The following is a 22,000-nucleotide window of genomic DNA, read 5'->3' on the forward strand; positions in this document are numbered from 1 at the left end:
CCCACCTCGGAACTGTAAAGATGCTCATAAAAGCTCTTAAATATAGCATTCACCTCATCCGGCGTAGTATGAAGGTTGCCCATACTATCCTTAATGGCTGTTATTGAGGACATAGCGTCACTATGTTTCAGCCCTAAGGCCAGTAATTTAAAATAGTAATTAAAATAGTAATTTTGTTTAGCGTGTAATAGTAATTAAAATAGTAATTTTGTTTAGTGTGATGGATCATAAATTCTGCCCTTTTCAGTAAAATTGCCTTATAGTCATATCTTATATTTCCCAAAATTCTACTCTTCTGTTCTGTAAAAGTTTCTTTTAAATCCTTCTCCAGTATTTTGATCTGGTCCTCAAGACGATTTAATTCTTTTACTTTAGATTTATTAACATAAGAGGCAAAAGAAATACAGTTTCCTCTCAGAAAACATTTAGTTGTTTCCCATAAAATTTGTGGATTAGCAGCTGAACTAGAGCACTCTGAAAGGAACATAGTCAAACTGGCACGTAACTGTTTAATAAAGTCCTCGTTTGACAACAGAGTTGTATTAAAACGCCATCTTTTTGACCTTTGGGTTCTAACAGGGGGAGACAAATTACAAACTTCCGCAGAATGATCTGGAACTGCACTCAATTTACTACAGGCTACTGTACTATTGTTTTTGTATTTGTATTGTATTGTTTTGTACATAAGTCAATATTTGCACAAGTCAACATTGCACACTCACACATACAGATGTACATAGTCTATATTTCTATATATATAATCTATATTTCTACTTCTGTACATAATCTACACTTTATTATGTTTGTTTGTATGTATGTGCATGTCTGTTTTTATTTTTTATTTCTATATAGTTCTGTTATCTTGGCATTCAATGTGGACAGCAAAGGAAGAATTTCATTGTTCAGGGAAACTTGGTTTCCTCACTGTGCACATGACAATAAATGCTTTGAATCTTGAATCTAAAATATAATCTATCCTTGTACAGGTCTTATGTCAAGAAGAATGAAAAGTGTAGTTCCTATAGTTTTCATTCTTCATTCTCCAGATATCACACAAGTCATTATCCACGATAAGATCATTCAGTGACTGTGAAGCCTGATCACCATATACTGTGGACAAAGACTTATCGATCGAACGATTAACGACTGCGTTAGCATCCATACCCACAACCAGGCTGTAGTCAATAAAACCAAGGAGGAGCTTGGTAAGAGATGGGAAGAAATCTACATCAAATTTATTGGGAGCATAAACCAAAACGAAAACAATTTTTAAATTATTCCATGATCCCAAAACATATGTAATCCACCCATGTTCATCACCTCCCGATTTCTCTATTAAGAATGGGAATCTTCTATTCTGAAGTATGGCAACTCCTCTCGAAGCATTAGTACGGGATGAAGAGGCTATGATTTTGAAGTGCCTATTTTGACAACGAGTAACATCAGAGGCCCTAAGATGGGATTCTTGAATAAGAGCTATATCGGCTCGCTTACGATGTAAATAATTAAGACATTTTGTTCTCTTTAAAGGAGAGTTCAAACCGTTGACATTCCACGATATCACACTGAAGTCCTTCATCCTAACAGTACAACCGTAAATAAAAACCTGAGTTTTGCCACCCCACAAAAACACAAGATTAATAGTATAACCAAATATGGCAAACCCTGGTGTTTCCAACAACAAAATGGTCAAACAGACCAAAGAACAGAAGAACATAATACAAATGGCAGCACGCAGAGAGATAAAACACACTCTCCTACCTGCCTGGAAAGTAAAAGTATTTGAGGCCATGCACTCGAACTATGAGGCAAACCTAGATATCAACGTCCCGCTTAGCCAAATGTCCATGACGGCAATATAGGAACTTTAATCCCTACTTGACATGTTGTAGCGCAGGATCACGAGGGCTGAGTTTAATCGTTGGAGATTCCCGTCGTCGGAGTAGATTCCATCCGAGTGTCGACATCCAGCGATGAGACGAACCTCTCGAGGTCTCCCGGGGTCTTGAAAAGAATCTGATCGTGGCCATTTATCACTTTAACTACAGCTGGATATAACAGGAACGACTCGATGCCCAGCTGTTGAAATTGTTTCCTTCTTTCCGACATAGCTTTCCTTTTTTGAGAGGTGCCCTTGCTGAAATCGGGAAAGAACCACAACTTGGCCCCTTCATGATTCAGGGATGTTGAATTTCTAGCTTCTTTTAGGGTCGGCTGTCGTTATAACGGAGGAGCTTAAAGATCAAGGTACGTGCTTTCTTCCTAGTTGAATCGTCGTTCGCGTACAGGCGATGCGCGCGTTCTATTTCAATCACCTTCCCTTGTAAGGCCGGTAACCACTTAGGAATTTGGGTCTGCAAAAACTGGATTGCGTTGCCACCTTCACCTCCTTCAGGTTGTCTGAACTTCTCTTCTTAAAGCCATAGCTTCTCCCGCAGCTCTTCCAAGCGTGACTTGCTAGCGATCGAATCTTTTTTGATATCCCGTACCGTGGTTTGCATGTACTCAAATCTGTCGCCGAACGCTTTGACATCAAGTCGCGTGTAAATCATTGAAATTTCCTCGCGAACGATCGCAGACATGCTTAACCTTATGGCGCTCAATTGCTTTTCTAGCATCTCAGCAATGGCGTCGTGAAGACGCTCGCCGTTTTTTGGAAGGGGAATGTGGCAATTCCCGTTTGAATGCCATCTAGGATGTTTCTTAAACAAAAAGATGACTAAAACTCAACCTAACTCTTAGCAGGGATAATTTAAAAGGAAAAAGGACATCTGAAGCGGAGCGCCGAAACACTAAACAGCCATCATCATCCGCCGCGCATCAGCAACCCGACTAAAAAATGTTGTTTGAGTTAAGGGAACAGCCCTCTCCTGGCTCAGGTCTTATTTGACTGATCGTTATCAATTAGTAGATGTAAGTGATGACTTCTCTATGTATACTAAGGTAAAGTTTGGTGTTCTGTTTTAGGCCCACTGTTTTTTCTCTATATATGCTACCTCTGGGCAAAAAGTATTCATTAACATAGTATTAGCTTCTACTGTTATGCTGATGACACACAGTTGTATGTTTCAGCAAAGCCAGCAAAGCACTAGGTTAATTAAGTTCAGGAATGTGTAATGGACATTAGACACGGGATGCTTATTAAATTCCTTCTACTTAATTCTGACAAGACAGAAGTACTTGTATTAGGACCACATGCAGCTAGAAGTAAGCTTTCTGATTACACAGTAACTCTGGATGGCCTTTCAGTTACATCATGTGCAGCAGTAAAAGACGTTTGTGTGATTATTGACTCCAGGCTTTCATTTGAAGCTCATGTAGGTAATACTGCTAGGATAGCCTTCTTTCCTCTCAGAAATAGAAAAAGAAATATGTCACTGATGCATGAAACATGCTTTTGTTACCTCTGGGTTGGATTATTGTAATGCCTTACTGTCTGCATATTCCAATAAAAATCACTCACTGCTAAGTATGGCTCCACATGGACAGCATAAATATCAACACGAGATATTTTTGAACATAAATGGCATCAAACTAAATTGGTAGTATTCGAAACAGCATAGAAGGCCAGCCTTCCATTACTGTGGGTGGTACTACACAGAAACCATAAAGATGGCTGTGGATGTTCTTCCTTGGATAGCCTTAGGACTGCAATTACTATGAACAGTTTTGCATTCAAGTCTCCACCATCAAACAGTTGATAACATCAACACAGCAGTGTTTAATTTAAAACTAGAATGAATTCAGAAATGACTCTGATGCTCATAGTCATAATTTGTTCATAAGCTCATAAGTTACTGTTTACACAATTGCACTTTTTGACTAAATAGTATACAGTTATAGAAGGGAAATTATTAATCATCACACTATCAGGTGTCAACCAGGTGAAGGTGGTTTCCCTTTTTGAGTCTGGTTCCTCTCAAGGTTTCTTCTTCATTTCATCTCAGGGAGTTTTTCCTTGCCACCATAGCTTCTGGCTTGCTCATTAGGGATACATTTATAAATTTAAAATGTATATCTGGAATTTATATATTTCTGTAAAGCTGCTTTGTTATAATGTCCATTGTTAAAAGTGATCTACAAAAAATATTGAATTGAATTGAATTAAATAGTGAGGAAACTAAAGGCTGGACTGGGGAGAACATCAGAATACCACAGTATGTTGACCACTCAGAGGTAAGTCACTAAGAGAGATAGTTAATGGAAAGGGAAAATGTGAACCTACAGAGCAAGACACTCTAATGATGAATTAGAAATTAATCCCAAAAACCTAAAAAATTATTTTTATCCTTTGCTAATCCTGTCTGCATCCTGAAATCTATAGATTTCAGCACTGCTTTGTAAGGCATTCCCAAAGATGTCAGCAATGGATGGGGCTTAGATGCCTCACAAAGCCATTGGTAAAAAGCAAGAAATTGACTCTTTTCAGTTTCTCAATGTGAAGAAGGCATTATGGCATGCATAAACTTTATCAGTTATACCCTACAGTTTTAATTTTCAAATTTCATAGTACGTAGAACAGAGACTTTTAGCTATTTCAACCCACACAGGAAGATCAGATCAGCAAGATGAGACAAGCTGCCATTTATTGAATATATGTCTATGTACCCATCATTGTTTTTCATGTCATGCATTTTAAATTCAGTTTAACCATTAACAAGTACAAAGAAAAGTTGTTTTTCCACTGTAATACTGTAGTAATATCATGTTTGAATATCTGTACAGATGCTGAAACTCTCTGATTAACTATGCTATTGTTGCATTCAGGAATACAGGGTGGATTAATGTAGAGCGATGGAAGGCCATCACAAATTATAAGAAAATAGTATTTTAAATTAATGTTCTAATATGCAGTAGCTATAACTGTTGGGTTCAGGATCATCATACTGTTCCTTTTCTAGCAAGTAAAGTAAAGAGCAAGTAAAGAAATGTTGAGATGTATTGATTAAGAAGGGATGTATGGTCCTCCAAGCTATCTGGACTTAGAGAGCACTCAAACACTGGAACAGTGTCCCCCCACTTCTGCATGTCACAGTCAATGGCTCTATGATGTCCTGAATGTTCACAAACAAAACATGTTTTAGTTACAGATCTGTTTTAGTTCAGATTTTAAACAGACATACTACACAGGCCATGGATATTCACATACTGTACACTATTAAATCATTTTGAAATTGGTACTTGCACTTCTAAAAGAAACTCATGGTAAATACTTTTTGTAATTTTTAAACCCTTCCACATTTTTTTGACTATTTAGGTTTGTTCAGTTTCCAAAAGAGGTAGTTGTCAAATTTATTTTCTATGCTGACAAAAAAAAAAACTGATAGCTTTTGTATTTACAATACACAGTGCCAGCTTAAGAAGTAGATCAACCTGAGTATGCCATTCTATAGAGAACTATGCAAAGCAAGTGCAATTTATCCCCATACCAAACCTTCAGGTTGGTCAAATGTTTGAGTGCATCATTCCAATCTGCATGTTTTCAGGTGTTGGTTACCTTCAGTTTGAATTAGATGATTATTCCATCCATCAGCATATGTTTCCAGGTCTGCCTGAAGTCTTGGAATGAAAGTGTGATGCATACTGAAGTGATCCTCAACAGCTGATACACCTAGGCTAAAGACATTTAAACTCAATTTTGCACAACTCCACATATTTTCATGTTACCATATATTTCTTGTCTAAAGTCAGTTAGGGTATCGCCTGTGGTGCTATAAAAGGTCATTTCAAAATAATAGCTAAGAGACAGATTTATTTAAGCTTTTATTTACTATGTCAGAGTTTCAGTGTGTCAAATGTTTACATACATTTTTTAGCATTTGGGGGCATTGCCTTTTAGTTGCTTAACTTGAATCAAACTCTTGACTTAGCTTCCACAAGCTTTTCGCAATACTTTGCTGGAATTTTTGGTCATTGCTCCTGACAGAACCGGTGTAACTCAGTCAGGTTTGTGGGCCTCCTTGTTCAGACATGCTTTTTCAGTTGAGTTCACAGTTTTTCTCTTGGATTCAGGTCAGGGCTTTGTGATGGCCACTCCAATACGTTCATTTTATTGTCTTTAAGCCATTTTGTTACAACTTTGGAGGTATGCTTAGGATCTTTGACCTGCTGGAAGACCTAGTTTCGGCAAAGTTTTACCCTGATGTCTTGAGGTTTTGCCTTAGTATTTCTAGATAATCCTCCTTCTTCATGATGCCATCTATTTTCTGAAGTGCACCAGTCCCTTTTCCAGCAAAACACCCCCACAACATAATGCATGGAGTAGGTAGGGGCTTCTTCCTTACACGACAGCCTTTCAGGCAATGGCAATGTGGGACTCTCTTAAAGGTGGATTTACATACTTTGGTACTTGATGCTTTCAACTCCTTCACCTGTTCCTTTGTTGTTTCGTTGTTGTGGTCCCAAGATTTTTCTTATTTGCATTACAATTGTTTGTGCAGATGCTTGTGGTACCTTCCATTGTTTGGAAATTGCTCCTAAGCAGTTGTGGAGGGCCACAATTTGTTTTCTGAGGTCTTGGCTGAGTTGCTTGGATTTTCCCAAGATATCAAGGGCGAAAAGGCACTGGCTGTAAATACAGCTCCAGATGCACTCTCAATTAACTCCTAATTTTGACAACTGGCCAATCAGAAGCTTCTAAAAGTCATTAGATTAATTTCTGGAATCTTCTAGTCTGTTTAAAGAGACAGTCAACTTGGTGTATGTAAACCTTTTGATGTAGTAAATTAAAGCTGAAATAAATATGTCTCTAAACGATTGTTTTAAAATGATCTCTGATGTGAACAAAGTGGCTGCCTTAACTGACTTGTCAAAAGAAGTATATGGTAACATGAAATGTCTGGAGATGTGAAAAACTGAGATGGAATATCTTTAGCCTAAGGTATATGTAAACCTTAGACCATACAGTTGGGTCAATAAGTATTTGGACAGTGACACAGTTTTCGTAATTTTGCCTCTGCACACCACCACAATGGATTTGAAATGAAACAGGCAAGATGTGATTCAACCACACGTTGATTCATTGGATAGACAAAAACCTACTGCTTTTTGCAATTTATTGTGATGCATATACAGTAAATACATTATTTTGAAAAGGTTGCAGTTTTTATTTTTTCTTGCTGCAACCCTAATTATGGTTTACTGTTACTTTAACATAATACTGGCATGTACTTACATTCAATACTTCCAGATAAGCTTTGAAATGTTTTTGTTTTCCCCCAACAATAGAGTGCTATATTCACAGGTTACAACTTGGCATTAGCTTAATGAACAGACAATTCTGAACATGTACAAGTGCTTGATTCTTGGTGTCTTAGTATATAATAGAAAGGCAAAAGGAAACAAATTAATTGGTAGGTTTCAATCAAGCTATTCAATCATACAGTAATTATGTCATTAGGGGAAAAGGTTAGCATATGTTGTTGTGTAACAGTATGAATAAGAAATAGCACTAATGGGGGTAGGGGGACTGTTCTAGCTATAGCTGTACAGGAACATACTGAGGTTACTTTTCTAGTATGTCTCTAGGTATTAGCTCTTCAACAATGTATATAATAATGATAACTCTGCTTTACCTATATACACATGTCCATATTGTATGACCTTCAGCAAAGAAACATGCTAAGATTTGTTTATGGTTTGAGGCAACAAATCATTGGTGGTTTTGGTCTGCTAATCATGTGCATTACAAGTCACCCATGTTGTGGTTATGCTATGGTAAATTAAGAGATGTTTCTTTACTTGCCCTTTACACTTCCTTTACAAAAGGTGGATCTTACATGTTTATTATTATGCTCTTAGGTGCATTAAGGACCATATTCATGTTGGTGACTTAAATACTGAAATAATTTTTAGACTTATATGGGAAAAGTAACACCAATACAGAGTTGGGTTAGTTCACATCTGTGGGAGTTGGCAGATTTTTCTTGATTAGTAACATCCAAGACGAGTTTGCCCAGTTGTACATAGACCACTACCTTTAAACACATAGCAATTGTCTTTAAGCCCCAAAAAAATCAAGATAGAAGTTGAGGACTGAAGAAAGTGTTTTTTTTTGCTGCAAAATGTAGTACAATAAGCAAAAGACAATGAAATAAAACAATATTTTCAATAAAAATGAAAAATATAAATGGCTAATACAATGATATATAATTGAGACAATGGTAAGCATTGAAATAAGGAGAAGGAGAAGCCTACTATATTGCCAATATATTGCTGCAACAATTGTCCTTGCTGTGATTATCACATTAATCACTTCAAATTTGCTTTAATTTAACAATATGGCTTCCATCCTCATTATTAGGAAGCTTACAAAATAGCACCTGATCCAGCACATCCTATTTCTTTGCATTTTATTTTTTTTATCATGTCGTGTACTGACATTTGATTGTGCACACAAAAAAGTCACAAGATACTAAATAGAGGTCAGTATTGTGTGTGCCAAATGTAGGCTGTTTTATCATGCTTTTAATTCACTATTTTGAGTTGTTGAATTAATTAATTTATTACAATGCTTTGGCTTAAACTTACTCAAGGCTTGAAGGATAAGCTGACCATGCACTCATCTATTATGCTTATAGATCACTTTAAGTAAGTGTGTGCTGCAAAAATGACATCTTAGTGAAAATATCTTGAATATAGTCACATTTATCTAGTACTTCCTCTTATAAGATTACAATAAAACAAATATAAGATAATTAAACATATTTCTAGATATATTTTACTAATTTCAAGCTTGAAATCATGTTGCTCTATATTCGCAGATAATCTTTCTAATTTTAAGCATTTATTTCTGGAAAGAAGTAAAAGAATCTGCCAACAGAATAAAAAAGTGATGGCCTGAAATAATTACAAGCATCTAAAAACAAACGGAATAATCTTATATTTTAATAAAATATAATCTCATTATAAGAGAAAATAGAGGAATCTGCCCATATACAAGATATTTTCACTTCCAAAGATATAATTTTGTGCAGTGTAGTTCATAATTTTATCCAAAAATTTGGTCCTTGAGATAAGCAATGTCTCAGATTAAGATGCTGTCTCCTCTGATTTCCTCATTGTGAAAAATCAATCAATCAATCTATAGTGCCATATGTATATATTCACTATTGGCTTCAAATGGTATTCCATAGTTGTTTACATCAAATTGACAGAGAGTGCTGAGGGCTTAATGCTGCTCCGCATTTGAGTCTATATAATGCAAGAAAAATGAGTCCACGGTCAGAATCATGCCTAACTAGGACATGCCTCTGTTTTCAGCCCCATGTATGTAACTCTTATATAACCTCTCTGAATAGCGCTTAAGTCCATAGTTACGTCTGAGGCCTAAATACCAATGTGCACAATTTTGGTATTAAATCCTTAACTCTGATTAAATGTTTGCTTCATGTTGTGGTGCTGTTTGTTTCTGCATGCTTTATAAAAGTGCAGTTGTGTGTCTTCACCAGCTGAATCCATTCAGTGCAGTGAGAAAAAAAGGTACTGTCACTGGAATACTGTCACTGGAGACTAGAGTCACTCTCTGACAGATTAAAACCTAGGCTATTTCAGTGTGTCAGAAAGTGACTCTGTGGCAACCAGCCATGTGACATGGACATCATATCCCACTGCCTGAGTATTCCTCTAATGTTTAAAATTTGATTATTGCTTTTTTGTGCTAATGACTTGAAGAAAAGGTGGGTATAAGCAACATCATAGCATATGGTGTTGCCCTATACCCTGCATAAATTAATTTTTAATTAACAAATGCCTGCAAGAGACAAACTGCAAATGACACGAAGGACTTGCTGCTTGATAGTGAGAACACAATAACCCTGCACTCAGACCAGCAGCTATTTTCTGTCTTGCAACCCTCAAATGCTGACTGCTAGTTGGTTCGCCTATCTTTAGATAACTGCTGGTCACCATGGTTTCATGATGTTATCTACACAAACGAGCTATAGAACATTTCAACTGTCTGCACTCCTCATACAGTCTCTGTAGAAGCACAGTGAGTGTCACCAACTGGCTCAAGAGCTGAGAGTAGGGATGAATTTATGGAACCAAAAAAACACAAATAATGTTTCACAGTGGGGGAAAACAATCTGTATCAGCATCTCTCAATTCCACTGACTTCTGGCCACTGTGTCGCGTCACCCCATTGCCAATGTGAGCATGGGGTAACCAGGGAATCCAGTATTTAAGTAAAAATTTATATAATTTTAATGATCATTTTAAATACAATAACAAAATCTGATTTCTTCTTCACTGTTCCACACTAGTCCCACTATGGCACTTCAGGTTAAAGACCAGAATTCTGACCACCTATTAAGAATGAACTGAACTTAATAGAGCTCCATCACTCTGACATACACTAAGGGCTGTATATAGCTGAGTTACATGCAGTTAGTGACCAAAATTGTGAACATTGTTATAACACAAATATTGGCCTTATTAATTTGACAACTCAAAATAGCGATTTAAAAGAGTAATAAAATAGCCTACATCCCGCACACACATTACAATTTCATGACCCCGGTTTACTAAATTTTGTGATTAATTTGATAATTACTACTAGGTCTAGTCATGCAGCAGTATACTGGAAATATCCTAGATTCCTTTTAGATGTTCATTTCAAAGCTTTTTATCTTCTCATTCATATAACATTGTCTTTTTTATTATTTAATTTTAAAATTGTTTCTGGCTTTTATGTTACATTGTATTAAATTTGACAGAGGAACAAAAACACCATTTCCTTCTTCAGTCCATATTTTCTATCCCTATACCATCTATTTTGGGGAGCAAGTGTACAACATTGTCTTATAAATACTGACATAAGTTTTGGACCCAAGTCACTGACTTAAATCATCAGCTCTGAATATAGCCCTTACATTCATATTCAGTATTTCATGTAACAGGTAGTATAAGCAGAAATCTTGGCTAACCAAGTCTAATCTGGTCTAATCTGTGTTCAACTCTCATGTAGATTTGTGCTTGCATTCAGGTGAAGCCTAATCAGTGGAGCAGCTACGGATTAGGGTTAGGGGAGTTATTGTTAGGCCTTATATAGCCTTACTCCATAGGAAAAGCAGGGATTTAGAATGAGTGAACCTATCACACACACCAAAGCTGATTGAAATTATCATTTTGATCTGAAAACCATTAATGAACGGTATAGTGTTTTGGGTTGAACATACTGGAGTCATGTTTCGTGTTTTAGCTGTTTAATCTACAGTGTGTATAATCACTTATTTCAAATGACTACTCGTGCAATCATTCAAATCAATACATATACTTGTGTGCACTTCAAATGTGGCACTGCTCTAACAAGAAACATCATTGGTGTCCAGGCTGGAGGATGTGGTTGATATAGTAACTACCCAGAGTCAAATACCTGGTTCCTGCCTAACTGTGCTAGCTTAACCTTTACTGTAAGGGTATGAATTAAATCTTTAACCTGGCTGACATATTCATTGTCTGTTTAAATGCCATGAATCTTTATTGGTTAGGAGACAAGTCAGGCAGGTTAGTCAAAAGTCTCCCATTTTCTATGCAAGTCTTCCATTTTCCTTTTTGTTTGTGTTGTTATAACTGTGGATGATGTTGCCATGGTGAGAAGGTCACTGAAGGGGTCATTAGGTTTGTCTGCCAGGTGGGTGGGGGGTAGAGCCTGGGATAGACAGGATGGGGCTGGAGAATCAATCAGACTGAATAGAGAAGTGCTATTGCTGGAGGCTGGTGAGGCTCTGTCAACAGGCCATGCCCCATTCATTGTGGTTCCACCCATAGGGGAAGCCTGACTAAACATCAAGACAGGTGGGGTATGGAAATAGGCAGTAGTTTGTGGTGACAGGCAGGTAGTGCTAAAAGGATTGTCTGGAGGTACAGAGTTATAGTATTTTTGGAGGAAGTAGTGGGGGACCTGTGTGAACGGATTAAGTGAGTGCTGGCCTTGAAATGGAGTCAAAGCAGGCTGTGGGGGAAGTGATGGTTCAGAGGGCTCTTCTCCTTCACTTAGAGGGTCTAGTAGGCGAAGCAGGTCAGGCCCTGGATCTGTGCTAGGTGGTTGAGACTGTGTCAGAGGAGAGGTATTGAGTGCCTGGTGAATCACCTGCCTTTTTACACTTTCCGCTACCTCTTTTTCATCCTGTCTAAGGCCTTGCAGCAAAGTCACTGTTGGTGAAAGCACAGCTCCCGGTTCTGGTAGTTTTTTCTGTACTTGTGGGCGAGGAATTGTTATACTCCTTTCCTCATTCATCTCTAGACCAGGGGAAGCTCTATCCTTGCTGGGAGTGCAGGGCTCCAGTGGTAGCACAGACAATGGCGTATTAAAGGAGGATGAATCTTGGCTGGAAAAGGCTACAGTGTCTGGTAGCTTCTGGCTCCAAAATTTGTTGTAACTGGAGTGCTTCAGGCCCAGAAAAGTCTGAGTATTTTCATCACCACTGAGCTCCATGTGCTACAGACACACAAACACCCAACACACAAATGTGTATGAACATTTAAATATAAACACACATTTAGAAATACATGTAGAAAGAAGAAGCATAGAAGCACATGTTAAGTGAACTGGATATTACAATGTAGAGGGCACCTGGTAGCTGAAGTTGCCATGCTGTTCAATTGGATTGCAGACTGAATTTAGCTCCTCTAGACTCTGTCCTGTGTCGAGCACAGTGTGTGCGCTGTTTATAGTATGTAAGGCATATGTAGGCTTCTTCTGCTGGTTGCTGAAGGAATCATCTAAAAGACTCAGCTCAGATAACTTAGTATGTATTGGCCCATGCATGGTTGTGTTACCCTGGAAACACACTGTCCTCACTTCCCCTTTCTTTTCCACAAGATCTGTGTCCTTCAGAGATTGATAAGATTGAGACCTTACACACAGACAAACAAATACACGTGCGCACACACACATACGCACACACACACACACACACACACACATTATAACTACACTATTCACTATTCATGGCAATGACCATTCTTAGATATTTCTAGCTGTCCTACCTGGATGTTATATTATGCAGTCATTTGAAATTAGAGTGCTAGTTATTTTCCATTAAGGCTACAACAGTCCCCTGTAGAACTACAACATTCTCAGTTATAGAGTATACTCAAAGATGCACATTCAAATCTAGAATATATTTATCTTGGAGGACCTAATAGACTAAAGCCCAAATGATAAATAGTGCACCTCATGTTTGTTTTGTACCAGTCATTGTCTAGTGTTTTTTCAGGCTTCACAAACGGATTTTAGCGCAATGTATCACTAAGGTGAATGCTATAAATTACAGCAGGTTTACTACTGGTAGGCAGTAAGGGGCAGGCTCTGAGTGGTTCAAAGGCAGATAAAACAATAGACCATTCAAAGGGTGTGGAGAGAAGGAAGTGATCAGGAAAAGCAGAAATGAAGTCATCGTCCTGTGACAGCTCATCGCCAGAGGAGTCCTCACACAGAAACACAGTGTAGTGACGTGTGGGGCGCATAAAGCTAGATTCATTGAGAGAAAGAAAGAGAGAGAGAGAGAGAGAGAGAGAGACAGACAGTGTGCAGGAACACATATATGCACACACAAAAATATGAAGCTAGGTATTAGCTGTGAATACATCGGAGTGAATCCAAGACACACCAAGCCAAGAAAAAAACAAAAGAGAATGCGAGATAGATACATATAATGAAAAAAAAATTATTGTGCATGATTAATTTTTGTACAAAACTCCATACAATGATTTCTTTCTTTTCATAGCTATTTCACATTAACTTATTCAACATTTCAAATAAAATCTCAAAATATTTTCTATATAAAACACATAAAGGTGTAAGTTTAATTTTTTTTACATAAATGTGAATAACTTAATTTTTTTTAACACAGCAGTCACCTGATTAAATCACATCATTTTTTTAAAGAACAATTTCACAAAAAATGATGACATTCTAAGCAAACTGTATGACCACTCTGCTATATTTATTACTGAAAGACTCTGGAGCTACTAACAAGCATCAGTGTCTTCAATGTTCTGCACTGCGGGATGCAACATAAAGATATTCAATTTTACTCCATTCCAAAAGAATCTGATCACCAAAATTTTTTTAGCAGCAATCAACTGAGAAAATACCAATAAACAGGTTACCAACAAAACCCTCTGTTCTCTGTAATGAGCATTTTCTACTGGGTAGGTTGCCTGGCCAAGTTACACTGGCAATTATAATAACATTAGCCAGGTGGCTACAGCAACATATGCTAAACAAATTTTCCAAGCATTTGGGGTGACACAAATTGTTAGTAAATGAATATAACTGTGATGTGATTTTTTTTATAGCACAGGCTCTATGGCTTGTGTGTGTATGGTGCTGAATAAATAAACACTAAGGGCATATTCAGAGTAGGGAAATTTGTGAGTATTCAGAGTTTAGTTATGCAGACACTTAAGTTGATTTTATTGGCTCTCCATTCAGATTATGCAAATGACCTGTGTGTTGTTACCGTCTCTGAGGCAACCAGACTGAAGTGTCCAAGATGGGGGTTTTCAATAGTGTCTACACCATTGCCTGTAAACCCCCCAAAATTTGGACAATTTAAAAAATAAAATCAAAAATAAAAATTTTTAAAAACTAATATGATGTCATATGAATGAGAAGACAGAAAGCATCTTGCCTTAAACATCTAGTAGGAGTCTAGTATATTGCCAGTATATTGCTTTGTTGTAATCATCACAATCACTCATCAATCATCAAAATCTAATAATATGGCTTCCACTTTTATTATTTGGAAACTTATAAAATAGCACTTTATCTAGCACATCTTCTTATTTTGCATTTTATTTTGTTATAATTATTTCTTATTCATGTGCACAACTTACTGAAACCACAAGAGGTCATAAAAATGTAACGTGCATAAATAATCATCATAAATTATTTGTGCCTTGAGATAAACAATATCTCTGATTAAGATGCTGTTTCCTCAGGTGTCCTCTGTGCAAAAAAAAAGAAAAATATATGCATTTTAAAGGGATATTATTAATATTATAAATTAACTAATAGTGTCATATTATGTACACTGTATGGCAAAAGGTATGTGGACAACTTCACAACCAGATGTGGGCCTTTCCTAAAGTGTTGCCACAAAGTTGGGAGCACAGAGTTGTCTAGACTGTCTTTGTACTTACATACTTTTAGCACATACTTTTATTTTTATTGAGGAGCAGTTCAAGGTCCGAGTCCCACACTGAGACACACCTTTTTAGGCCGACTCCGTTGGCCAAAAAGTCTAAGATTATTGAGCACAAAGATAAAAAACAACAATGCTCAATAATCTTAGATTTTTTGGCCAAAGGAGTCAAGGGTGCCTGCAAGAGCAGGCAGGACAGGACAGATTTCCTTTGGGAGCAAGCATAAGTGGGATTAAAAACAACAATCCCATGCATACCCCCAGTGCAGAGAACAGTTCCTTAATGAACAAATAAGAATACACAAGGGTAGAACAATCAGAAAATTTACCAACTAAACCAATATACCAACTAAACTATCATAATGTTTCTAGAAAGTACATATATGAAATACACTTCACAACGTTAATATTAAGCAATACACACATTTTGGATTTAACTCTTACCAGATTTTCCAGATAGTCCTTTAGAGTAGACAGTTTATTAAATCTCTCCAACAAAAACTGCTAGGAAAACCCCATCCCTGCTGCTTCACAGCTGTGAAGCGCTGAACCAGATTGAATGTCATATTACAAGTATATGCTTTATAAATCTGACAAGAGTTTCATTAGATCATGCTCCTGTGGAGGGCCCCCACTAGTGGGTGGCATAGCCCCCCACAACCTGTGTCCTATTTGCCACTGGTTTAAAATACGATAGCCCTAGCTCAAAACTGATCAAACAGTGTAAGTGTGTGTCATTGTCTTACTGTTCATGACTGCCCTCAATTTCCAGGTTGCTGCGTGGTCTCTTTGCTGCTAGCGGCCAAGGATGGAAAGACTACACACACCCACCCCCACACACACAGACACACAATAGTAAGGGTACCTCAGAGATATCAGCACAAGATAATTTTAATTTCATACAGAATTTGAAAAAAGATTATACATTCAGGCTGGCAAAGGAGCATCTGTCCCCCAGAGTGAGCCAGAGCTGCAGAATCTATGTGCCACACAGATACCTAAATAGGTGATTGCTTCCGTATACTTGTCTGAATATTTAAAAGGACTAAAGGACAACATTCAAGCAGAAATAAAAAAGACTACTTTCAGGAGGAGAAATACAGGAGAATATAAGTTCATGTGCTCATGTATTGTTTAAAAGATCTCTCTAAATGAAAACATCATAGAGAAGTGTTGGTAAGGATTTGGGATATACCATATAATGGTATACAAAATTGTTTAGTCTATACCCTTGATGGCTAACCCGGTCCTTAGAGAGTGACCTTCCTGAAGAATTCAGTTCCAGCCCGAGTTCAACAGAGCTGATAAAGCTACTTCAGGCAGACAGATTATCTGGAACTGATGCGTTTTATTAAAGTTTGAACTTAATTTTGTAGGAAGGTGGATCTCCAGAAACAGAGTTGGTGATCATGGGTTTATACCCCAGAGAAACTACATATTAGAGTATGTGTAAAAACCTTCACTGGTTATGCCAATGAGTGACATACTAATGTCTGAATACCCAACACAACACACTCAAATACTGATTGTCAACAGACAACAATGTGGCCCATGGAACAAAAGCCAAAGGAAATCCCTAAAATAAAATAATAATAATAATAATAATAATAATAATAATAAAAGTAGGTCTTTACGTTTTAGAAATTTTGTCAACAGGATTTATTTGCAACAAAGTGATTTTAAAAATCCATCTCTCTAAAATCCAGGTCAAATCCACTTACTGAAGATCTGCTCCACTTGCACTTCATTGTTTATCCACACAATTATTACAAAATTCAAGTCTGACACCTAAGATTTCGAATCTGCAGAAGGTATGGAAAAAGATAGCTGTATACTTCATTTTAATCCTGTTTGAACCTGACTTCTAGCCTATGGTTAAATTCAAAACTGTGTATCAGTAAATCACTGAGATTTAAATAAAAAATTTTCTGTTGCTTTATGATTGAATGCAGGACTTAAAATTGCTACCCGAAGGATGTTGCTGTGAAGATACTGTGTAAGGTTAGGTGTAGAGGTAGAAAGATATAGTATAGCTCAAAACTAAAGCTATCTCTTAGGTTTCTGTGTCTGCCTTTTATCTGTGCATCCTGTAAAATTCCAGGAGATCAGCAGTTGAAATACTCATACAGTGTATTATATGAGTATTATATACACTGCGTTCCACATTATTATGCAAATTGTGTTTAAAGGTCATAAAGGTCATTTTTTTGTCTGTCAGTTTAAACACATGGATGGGAATGTGTGTCAGGGCTCTTCCAATCACTCCAATCAATCTCAGACACCTGTGCCAATTAGTTTGCAGGTGAGTCCAATTAAAGGGAAAACTACTTAAGAATGGATGTTCCACATTATTAAGCAGACCACCATTTTCCAGCAATATGGGGAAGAAGAAGGATCTCTCTGCTGCCGAAAAGCAAGAAATAGTTCAATGCCTAGGAGAAGGTAGAACTTTAGATATTTAGATATTTCAAAACAACTTCACCGTGATCAGCGTACAATAAAGAGATTTGTAGCCGATTCAGAACACACACGGGTTCGAGCAGATAAAGGCACAATGAGGAAGATTTCTGCCAGACAAATGCGTCAGGTTAAGAGAGCAGCTGCTAAAATGCCACTGCAAAGCAGCAAACAGGTATTCGAAGCTGCTGGTGTCTCTGGAGTGCCAAGAACATCAAGGTGTAGGATCCTCAAGAGGGTTGCAGTTATGCATAAACCTGTCATTCAGCCACCCTTAACCAAAGCTCAGAAGCAGAAACGCCTGCAGTGGGCCTACACGTACATGAAGACTAATTTCCAAACAGTGTTGTTCACTGATGAGTGCCATGCAACCCTGGATGGTCCAGATGGATGGAGTCGTGGATGGTTGGTGAACGGCCACCATGTCCCGACAAGGCTGTGACGTCAGCAAGGAGGTGGTGGCGTCATGTTTTGGGCTGGAATCATGGGGAGAGAGCTGGTTGGCCCCTTCGAGGTCCCTGAAGGTGTAAAAATGACCTCTGTGAAATATGTGGAGTTTCTGACTGACCACTTTCTTCCGTGGTACAAAAAAAGAACCGTGACTTTTGTAGCAAGATCATCTTTATGCATGACAATGCACCAACAAGAAAACCTCATGGTGTGGCCCCCATCCTCCCCTGATCTCAACCCTATTGAGAACCTTTAGAGCATCATGAAGCAAAAGATCTATGAGGGTGGGAGGCAATTCACATCAAAACAGCATCTCTGGGAGGCTATTCTGACATCCTGCAAAGAAATTCCAGCAGAAACCATCCAAACACTGACAACTTCCATGGATGCAAGAATTGTGAAGCTCCTATCCAATAAGGGGTCCTATGTCAAAATGTAATTTGGCCTGTTAAGATATTTTTGATTGAAAGAGCTTTTGATTTCAGCAAATATAACCTGCAAATGCTTGCAGTTTAACTAATGACCATTTTCAGTTGTTTACAACAATAAAATGTTTTGAAACTCTATTGTGCGTAATAATGTGGAACAGTGCATTTTAAGATTTTGATTTTTTTTTTAAAAAACCGTTATGATTTGGAGGTTCGTTCGAAAACAGTCGAGTTATACTCTAATGCTTGATGACTTGAAAATTATGAGAACTATCATTTTTATAGATTATTTAGGAAAAAGAGAGAAAAATTACATTTGCATAATAATGTGGAACACAGTGTATATATATATATATATATATATATATATATATATATATATATATATATATATATATATATATATAATATACTCTATAAGTATTTCATACATACATACACATTCATACATACATACATATATATATATATATATATATATATATATATATATAGAGCTTCAATTAATGTCCACATCAAACATCAGAATGGGGAAAAAGTGTGATCTCTGTGACTTTAACCATGGCATGGTTGTTGGTGCTAGATGGGCTGGTTTGAGTATTTCGGAAACTGGAAGTAAACAAAAACGTGTTAAATAACCCAGAATATGTTTTATATTTTTGATTCTTCACAGTAGCCACCTTTTGCTTTGATGACAGCTTTGCACACTCTTGGCATTCTCTCAGTCAGCCTCATGAGGTAGTCACCTGAAATGGTTTTCCAACAATCTTGAAGGAGTTCCCAGAGGTGTTGAGTACTTGTTGGCTGCTTTTCCTTCACTCTCCGGTCCAACTCATCCCAAACCATCTCAATTGGATTTAGATCGGGTGATTGTGGGTCATCTGATGCAGCACTCCATCACTCTCCTTCTTGGACAATTAGCTCTTACATAACCTAGAGGTGTGTTTGGGGTCATTGTCCTGTTGGAAAACAAATGATGGCCCCACTACATGCAAACCAGATGGGATGGCATGTCTCTGCAAAATGCTGTGGTAGCTTTGCTGGTGAAGTGTGCCCTCAATTTTGACTAAGGCATCAACAGTGTCACCAGCAAAGCACCCCCACACCATCACACCTCCTCCTCCATGCTTCACAGTGGGAAACACACATTCAGGAACTGTCCGTTCACCTTCTCTACGTCTAACAAAGACACGGCGGTTAGAACCAAAAAATCTCAAATTTGAACTCATCAGACCAAAGGATAGTTTTCCACTGATCTACCTCGTGAATCTGATGAGAGAATGCCATGAGTGTGCCAAGCTGTCATCAAAGCTATATGTAGCAACTTTGGACAATCTAAAACATATTCTGGGTTGTTTAACACTGTTTCGTTTACTAGGTAATTCCATACGTGTACTTTCATAGCTTGGATGTCTTCAGTATTAATGTACAATGTTGAAAATAATAAAAATAAAGAAAAACCACTGAAGGAGAAGCTTTGTCCAAACTTTTGACTGGCAGTGTGTGTATGTATATATATGTCAGGTCCGGAAGTATTTGGACAATGACAGAGTTTTTGTGATTTTGCCTTTATACACCACCACAATGGATCTGAAATAAAACAATAAAGATTTGATCGAAGTGTAGACTTTCAGCTTTATTTTAAGAGGTTCCACAAAAATATGGCATTTACCATTTAGGAATTACAGCCATTTTAAACAAAGTACTTCCATTTTCAGGGGCTGAAAGGTATTTGGACAATTGACTGACAAGAAGTTAATTGACCAGGTACGGTCCATTCCCTCATTACTTCAAGACAGATGAAGAAGGTAAAAGGCCTGGAGTTGATATCAGGTACTGAGCTGGCATTTGGCAGCTGTTTGACTGGATCTACCAATATAAAGTCCAAGAAGATCTCAATGCAAGTGAAGGAGGCCATCATTAGGGTGAAAAAACAACATAAATCTATAAGCGAGATAGCAAAAAACCTTAGGTGTGGCCAAATCAACAGTTGGGTACATTCTTAGCAAGAAAGAAAGCACTGGTGAGCTCAACATCATCGAAAGGCTTGGAAGACCACGGAAGACAACTAAAGTGGATGATCGCAGAATCCTTTCCTTGGTGAAGAAAAACCCCTTCACAACATCAACAGAAGTTAAGAATTCTCTGGAGAAGGTAGGCGTATCATTGTCAAAATCTACAATCAAGAGATGCCTTCATGAATGTAAATACAGAGGGTTTACAACAAGGTGCAAACTACTGGTAACATTCAAGAACAGATAAGACTTTGCCAGAAAACATCTAAAAAAAGCCTCCCAAGTTCTGGAATAAGATTCTTTGGACTGATGAAACCAAGATTAACTTGTACCAGAATGATGGGAAAAAGTACGGTGAAAGAAAGTAACAGCTCATGTTTCAAAGTATACCACATCAAGTGTCAAACATGGTGGAAGCAGTGTTATGGCATGGGCATGTATGGCTGCCAGTGGAATGGACTCACTGGTGTTTATTGATGATGTGACTGCTGACAGAAGTAGCAAGATGAATTCTGAGGTGTATAGGGCTATACTCTCTGCTCACATTCAGCCAAATGCTACAAAACTGATAGGACGCCGCTTCACAGTGCAGGAGGCTAATGACCCTAAACATACTGTGAAAGCAACTGAAGACTTTTTGAAGGCAAAGAAATGGAATATTCTTCAATGGCCAAGTCAGTCACCTGATCTCAACCCAATAGAGCATGCTTTTCACTTACTGAAGACAAGACTGAAGACAGAAAGACTCACAAACAAGCAGCAACTGAAGGTGGCTGCAGTGAAGACCTGGCAAAGCATCTCCAGGGAGGAAACTCAGAATTTGAGTTTTGAGAACATGGGCTCCAGACTTCAGGCAGTCATTGACTGCAAAGTATTTTCATCCAAGTATTAAAATTATGGTTATATTTACAATTATGTCACTTTGTTCAAATACCTTTGAGCCCCTGAAAATGGAGGTACTTTGTTGAAAATGGCTGGAATGGAAAATTTTAATTCCTAAATGGTAAATGCCATATTTTTGTGGAACCTCTTAAAATAAAGCTGAAAGTCTACACTTCAATCACATCTTGATTGTTTTAATAAATATTGGGACAGTGACACAGTTTTGGTAATTTTGCCTCTGTACACCACCACAGTGGATTTGAAATGAAGTAGTCAAGATGTGACTGAAGCGTAGACTTTCAGCTTTAATTCAAGGGGTTTAACAAAAATATTGCATTAACCGTTTAGGAATTACAGCCATTTTTTACAGAGTTCCTCCATTTTCACAGGCTCAAAAGTAATGGGACAAACTAATATAATCATAAATATTAGGATTATTTTTATTACTTGGAGGTAAATCCTTTGCAGTCAATGACTACCTGAAGTCTGGACCCCATGGACATCACCAAATGCTGAGTTTCCTCCCTTGAGATGATTTGCCATCTTCAGTTGCTGCTTGTTTCTGGGTCATTCTACCTTCAGATTTGTCTTCAGTAAGTGAAAAGCAGCTCAGTTG

At 37.6% G+C, this 22,000-nt stretch overlaps 1 protein-coding gene across 12 annotated transcripts in view; it reads right to left on the minus strand.

The window, feature by feature from the left end:
* Window positions 1-11,187: 11,187 nt before the first annotated feature.
* Window positions 11,188-22,000, minus strand: part of dennd1a (DENN/MADD domain containing 1A) — a 118,821-nt gene continuing 108,008 nt past the window's right edge. For 7 of the 12 annotated variants that reach the window (XM_053240017.1, XM_026928701.3, XM_026928702.3 and 4 more), the window contains 4 exons: window positions 15,899-15,969; window positions 13,346-13,474; window positions 12,575-12,857; window positions 11,188-12,439 (listed from right to left, as the gene is read on the minus strand). In XM_053240017.1, the coding sequence (XP_053095992.1) occupies window positions 11,507-12,439; window positions 12,575-12,857; window positions 13,346-13,474; window positions 15,899-15,969 (1,416 nt within the window). In that variant the 3' untranslated portion in view covers window positions 11,188-11,506. Of the gene's footprint in view, window positions 12,440-12,574; window positions 12,858-13,335; window positions 14,957-15,898; window positions 15,970-22,000 lie in introns of those variants that run through there. The other 5 variants (XM_026928703.3, XM_053240020.1, XM_053240021.1 and 2 more) reach the window with 5 other exon arrangements.

Source organism: Pangasianodon hypophthalmus, chromosome 15, assembly GCF_027358585.1.
Source record: "Pangasianodon hypophthalmus isolate fPanHyp1 chromosome 15, fPanHyp1.pri, whole genome shotgun sequence".
Classification (NCBI taxonomy): Eukaryota; Metazoa; Chordata; class Actinopteri; order Siluriformes; family Pangasiidae; genus Pangasianodon; species Pangasianodon hypophthalmus.